Source organism: Hyaloscypha bicolor, assembly GCF_002865645.1.
Source record: "Hyaloscypha bicolor E unplaced genomic scaffold K444scaffold_57, whole genome shotgun sequence".
NCBI classification, from domain to species: domain Eukaryota; kingdom Fungi; phylum Ascomycota; class Leotiomycetes; order Helotiales; family Hyaloscyphaceae; genus Hyaloscypha; species Hyaloscypha bicolor.
In genome coordinates, this window is record NW_020194559.1 from 666,716 (window position 1) to 672,715 (window position 6,000).

At 48.2% G+C, this 6,000-nt stretch overlaps 2 protein-coding genes across 2 annotated transcripts; one reads left to right on the forward strand and one right to left on the reverse strand.

Moving 5' to 3' along the window:
* Window positions 1-326: 326 nt before the first annotated feature.
* Window positions 327-5,189, forward strand: K444DRAFT_642817 (uncharacterized protein; the record flags this gene model as incomplete). Its single annotated transcript, XM_024884785.1, has 9 exons — window positions 327-566; window positions 616-1,144; window positions 1,197-1,423; window positions 1,474-2,908; window positions 2,958-3,269; window positions 3,347-3,458; window positions 3,510-3,618; window positions 3,667-4,761; window positions 5,001-5,189. 9 exons carry the CDS (start codon window positions 327-329, stop codon window positions 5,187-5,189), a joined length of 4,248 nt encoding a protein of 1,415 aa, XP_024737872.1.
* K444DRAFT_384405 (HET-domain-containing protein) lies at window positions 5,045-5,729 on the reverse strand. Its single transcript, XM_024872369.1, has one exon. It carries the CDS (start codon window positions 5,608-5,610, stop codon window positions 5,245-5,247), a length of 366 nt encoding a protein of 121 aa, XP_024737873.1. The 5' UTR covers window positions 5,611-5,729; the 3' UTR covers window positions 5,045-5,244.
* Between the last annotated feature and the right edge of the window lie 271 nt (window positions 5,730-6,000).

The following is a 6,000-nucleotide window of genomic DNA, read 5'->3' on the forward strand; positions in this document are numbered from 1 at the left end:
GGTTTCCGATACCGGATTGAGAGTGATCGATGAAAATCGGGGTTGTTCGGGGTACTCGGGGTACTCGGGGGACTGGGGTGCTCCCCGTGGTAGCGAACGATTCGCCCAAGTGGGAAGGTAAGCTCTGTAGATCCAGGGTGTTTCAGCGAATGGGAGCGGACAACGCGCTTTAGCCAAGGCGTATTTAGGGCACAGACGGTTTGTTACTAAGATGTCACCGCAACCGTCTTCCTCTACTTCAATGCATTTCTCTCCATCCTCATGCGAGCCTTTCAAAATCGCGATAGACAACAACTTGGGTTCGAACGCTTCGACTCTCCAGCACGATGAATATTTCAGGTTCAATATTAGCTTCAAGCCCGGCGTGTCTTCCTGGCAGTGACAGCGAGTTTGGGCCTGCTGTTGCTACTGGATGCCGTCAATTTGACTTTACTTTGTACTTCGAGCAGATCTTCTGTTCTCTCGTACCATCTTTGCGCCTCGTTCTTCTGTCTCCAATTCGCGTTGCAGTAGTTTTCCGTCGCGATATCAAGACTTTGTCAACGCCTTTTCACGCTGCAAAAATCGTACGTGTGCCTGTCGACACGTAATAAGATTTGAAATTGATAATCCCAGGCTTTAGCAGTAGTCTACGCTGCCCTCCAATTTGCCTTGCTGGTACTTTGGTGCCTCTCGCCAACAGAACGCACTCCAGTTTCCATATCCGCCGCGGTATCTTCTTTAGTTGCCTCAGCATTCACCTGCATTCTATCCCACTTCGAGCACATCGAGTCGGTCCATCCGTCAACCATTATCAACATCTATCTGTTCTTCTCGATTCTCTTAGATGCGGTGCAGCTCAGAACACTATGGACAATTCACAGTTTGACGACCATTGCCAGTGTTTTCTCCGCGTCGTTCTCGGCCAAGGCAACACTGCTAATCCTTGAAGCCATTGAAAAGGGGTCATTTCTGGCACCTCCTTACCTTTGGACAGCCCCAGAAGCGCTGAGCAGCGTCTACAATCTGAGCATCTTTTGGTGGCTCAACCGTCTTTTAAAAAGTGGTTACAGGGGAGTTCTCGCCTTTGATGACTTATATGCTCTAGATCCTGCTCTGCAGTCAGAAAAGCTCAATATTGAAGCACGAGACGCATGGCATCGAGGTACCTAAGTCCATGGAACCATCCATTTAAGGTGGTTTACTTATTTTTACAGTCGATAAGAATACAAAACACCCCCTTGTCAAGAGTACTTTCGAAGCATTGAAATGGCCTTTCCTAGCGCCTGCCCTTCCGCGACTTTGCTTGATCGGGCTCAACTATGCACAGCCATTTCTAGTCAACAGAACCGTAAAATTCGTCAGTGAACCGTCTACTGCAGATAATAAGAATATTGGCTTTGGGATCATTGGTGCAACCGCAATCACCTATGTGGGCCGAGCAGTAGGCAATGGAGAGCAAATAGCTTAATTTTCGTCACTGATCGTAAGCAGATTGCCACAGGGAGATATAAACATACAACGTATCGAAGTATTACAGTAATACGTGGGGCCTTGGTCTCAATGATATATTCCAAAACCCTCAGCTTAAAGTGGCCCGGGTCACAAGATGCCCCTGTCGTGAGTTTGATGTCTGCTGATGTTGGTGGTATTACCACTACCGTCGATGGTCTACACGACATATGGGCAAGCATGATCGAGGTCGGTATTGGTATGTACCTATTATGGGTGTATGCTGGAGTAGGCTTCATTGTCCCACTCTTTCTCGCTGCCATCTCCATGTGCATCAATTACTTTGTGGTCGGCAAGAAAATGGTCAGTTATCGCAAGATATGGAATGAAGCTACTCAGCAACGACTTGGACTTACAGGCTCGGCACTTTGCGATATGAAGAGCTTAAGGATGATGGGCCTTGGACCACGTTTACAGTCGCTTTTGCAACATCTCCGAATCCGCGAGCTGCACCGCATGAAGGGATTACGCCGGGCGGTCATCTGGATGAATATTATTGGCGGCCTTGCTCGACTTTTCTCGCCCCCTTTCGTCTTAATGGTCTACTCTGTTCGAGCCAGGGCCAGTGGATGGCAGCCTTTAAACGCCGCCCAAGCCTACACTATTCTATCAGTACTCAGTCTTACCATCGAGCCTCTATCCATGGTGTTGACAAGGATTCCTTCCACAATGTCCTCCCTTGCGTGCTTCGACAGGATTCAGCAGTATCTCCTTCGAGAGGAACGAGTGGATGACAGATTGCTCAACGGTCGGATGGATGTTGGATCTCCAGATCGAGAGTCATCAGGCATTGAATTGGAAGCCATGCCATCAGATGGCAAGGGAGTTCAGAACAAGGAAGCAATCCTCCTCAGCGATCTATCCCTAGGCTACGTCAAGGATACAGATGTAGTCCATTCTGTAACATCAACCTTGAAAAGGAACACAATAACCATGATTATCGGACCAGTAGGAGCTGGGGAGAGCACTATTCTCCTTGGATTGCTTGGAGAGCTGCAAAGCAACAAAGGTTTTGTTCGCTTGGATCATGAAATCATTGGATACTGCAGCCAGAATGCATGGCTACCAAATGCTACAGTCAAGCAAATCGTAGCTGGGACCGATAAGACTTCGGATGAGGTCGACGAAGTATGGCTCCGTAGTGTCCTCCAGGCTTGTCTCCTCAATGTCGATATGCAGCAATTCCCGAATGGAGAAGATTCCGTCATCGGAAGTCGGGGTCTATCCTTGAGCGGCGGACAACGGCAACGTCTTGCCCTTGCACGAGCAGTCTACCAGAGGCCAGGTTTAATGATCTTGGATGACGTCTTTAGCGCTTTGGATGCTAAAACAGAGGGCTTGGTATTCGAGCGTCTATTCTCTACGTCTGGTCTCTTCAGACAGCAAGCAACCACTATCGTTTTGGCCACACATGCAGGTAAGTGCACAGCCACGCATTCAGACTACAGTTCGTCTCATCAAGATAGTTCGTCACCTCCGCTTAGCAGATCACATAATTACTCTTGGCCAAAAAGGCAACGTAATTGAGCAAGGCACTTTCGCAGAGCTCGACTCTACAGACGGATACCTCAAGTCATTGGCCATTGCAGAGGCAAAGAAAGATGGGAGAAAATCAACTGATACAGAAGAAGAAAATTCTAACTCTCGAGCGGTCACTGCTCCCTCTCATGCTACCACCACGGGTGACGATGCGAGGCGGCTTGGAGACTTTTCAGTCTACAATTATTACAGGAAGGTACTAACCTTGTGGCGTCTATTACTCTTCGTGGTTCTTGAAGGTATCTCCGTTCCGTCCTATCGATTTATACGTGAGTATCTGCACCATACAATTCTACCAATGCTTACTTCAATGAAGAGCTTCTTGTCGAGTGGTGGAGCGCCGCGAAGGGCCGCCACACCGATTTATTCATAACAATCGCTTTCTTGCTGCCTGTTTTGGCACTAATCACACAAATTACCTACTTGCGGTGGGTCATAGGAAGCGTGATATGTTACTGAAACCGACTGACTTTCAATAGCATTATTTTGGTCAATATGTGCCCACTTGCGAGCCGGCGTCTGCACTGGATACTTGCACGTGTCGTGTTTGCAGCCCCATTGGCTTTCTTTATGGATATTGACAGTGGTGTCATCCTTAACCGCTTTAGCCAAGGCATTTCCATTATTGATTATTAGCTTCCGATCGCGCTGTTACAATCTATCCATTACATGTTTGAGGTCCTTTGGAGCCTTGCTCTGTTGTGTTACGCTGCCTATTACTTGGTTGCATTTGTCCCGTTCCTAGGAGTAGTGGTGTACGCAATCCAAAAGTTCTATCTGAGAACCAGTCGACAAATCCGGGTTCTCGATCTTGAACTACAGTCTCCCCTGGTGGCTCAGTTTTCGGAGATAATTGAAGGGCTAGCCACCATTCGAGCGTTCGGCTGGCAAGAAAAATCACTTAAGGCTTTCCTCGACAGATTGGATGCGTCACAGCGGCCATTCTATCTACTTTACTGTATTCAGCGGTGGCTTAACTTCGTTATGGATATGGTGGTTGCCTGCATAGCAGTTTTGCTGGTGAGCTTCGGCACACAGTTCAAGAACACAACTTTAGGGGCGGCAGTTGGTGTCGGCCTCCTCAACGTACTAAATTTCGGGCAGAATGTTGCAGCTCTAATTGAACACTGGACCAGCTTGGAGACATCAATAGGTGCAGTTGCCAGGCTCAAGCAACTGGAAGCGGATATCAAGCCGGAGGCCTTTCCCAGCGAGGCGTCAAAGCCTCCGGAAAATTGGCCTAAAGATGGCGCCGTATCATTTCACAATGTCTCTGCCAGCTACAAAGCCAATTCGAGTCCCGTCCTACACGAGATAAATCTGGAAATCAGGGCTGGAGAGAAGATCGGTCTCTCCGGTAGGACAGACAGTGGCAAGTCGACAATGATAGGTCTCCTTTTTCGTCTCGCCCCCGAGCACACCGGTACTATCACTATTGACGATCAAGACCTCTCTTTACTCCCCAGAGAGGAGATCCGCAGTTCTATAATCACAATACCGCAAGAGCCATTCCTACTTTCTGGCAGCGTTCGTTTCAACGCCACTCCACTTACTGCCAATATCATGTCCGAAGCCGAATCGCAACGGTTCAAAGCCCCGGAGGCAGCAATGATCACCAGTTCAAATTTAATACAACCGGTGTCCGACGAGACCATCATAGGCGCCTTGAAACGAGTGTCCCTCTGGGACCAAGTCGAGCGAAGTGGCGGCCTCTCGGAGCCAATCGACTGCGTAGGCCTCTCCCACGGCCAGAAGCAACACACCAAAAGAGATTGCTTTAACCCTCGGATCATCCCAAGTCGTCCTCTTCGCATTGTGATCAACAAAGCACTTCCTCCCACTCTCACTCAAGTTCGCCACCCACATCTTTGGCAACTCTCCGTTCTCTCTCGGCTCTTCCTCCCCCTTCTCCAATATTCCATATCTCGGATTGTCCCCAGAAGTTTCCCTCTTATTTGTGATTGACGAAGTACGATCTCCCTTCACTTTCGTCGTCGTCGAGCTGGCGCAGAGCTTCCCAACCAGTAGGCGTGGGGCCTCCCTCGAGGGTTGACGCGGTATTGGAAGGAGGCTGGCTCGGTTCTGACAGTGCCCTAGGAAAGCCCACACCTGGCACCAAACTTCTTCACGACATTCGAATACCAGCTCGCTGTCTGTGAAATGCACAAACCTGGGGGATAAATAACGTTCTTGAAAGGCCCACCCACGGGAAATCTATGGGAAATCTGAATATTGCCACGAGAAGTCGTTGATAGGATAAGGAAGGCTGGAACGGAAATAGATTTGGTGGCCAAGCTCTTTGGCTACATATTCCGGGTTTAAGGAGGAATAGAGACCCTGGTTGCAATTCTCAGATGTCGTTGCTGTAATTGTAATGTGCGAATTCTGGTATATGGACGCCATAGCTGCGGCTTCACGATGCCAGTCCGTAGGGCCATCCTGCAAGATGCATAATGTATTAACCCACAACAGTCCTGGGCTGGGTTGTTTCGTTGCCAGAGCAGTATCTTGGAAAGCCTTTGGGAGTAGTGGCCATGGGATATCCGTTCGAAGATATCTTTGCTCAATTCTGTGAGACATAATGGCCGGATTAACCCCTAGCGGTGGCTTAAACAGACGTAGCTTCCGGATTGGTCCTCTCCCTTAATCAGTCGAATCCGCGGAGTCGAATCCTGCCCATAGATATGGAGAACTCTGGTAGGGAGAGCGGTGTAATGCAGTGTGGGCTCCGATAAATTATCGATCGAAATTATCGATTAGTAATCGTTATCGGCTAAGCGATCAATAAACGATCGATATCGATAATTATCGTCGATAAAAGTGGGCCCAGCCATTAAACGAGCCCCATTACGGCTTTCTAGTTCAATTATAAACCGATTAGTATTAAGATTAGTATAAAAGTATACTATTATTACTATACTATTAGACTTTTTAAATTTTTATTTAATAGTCTATTATATAACGTAGACT

What these genes read in the sequence shown, in the direction of transcription:
- K444DRAFT_384405 (XM_024872369.1), bottom strand. Translation starts at nt 5,610, where the DNA reads ATGTCTCACAGAATTGAGCAAAGATATCTTCGAACGGATATCCCATGG.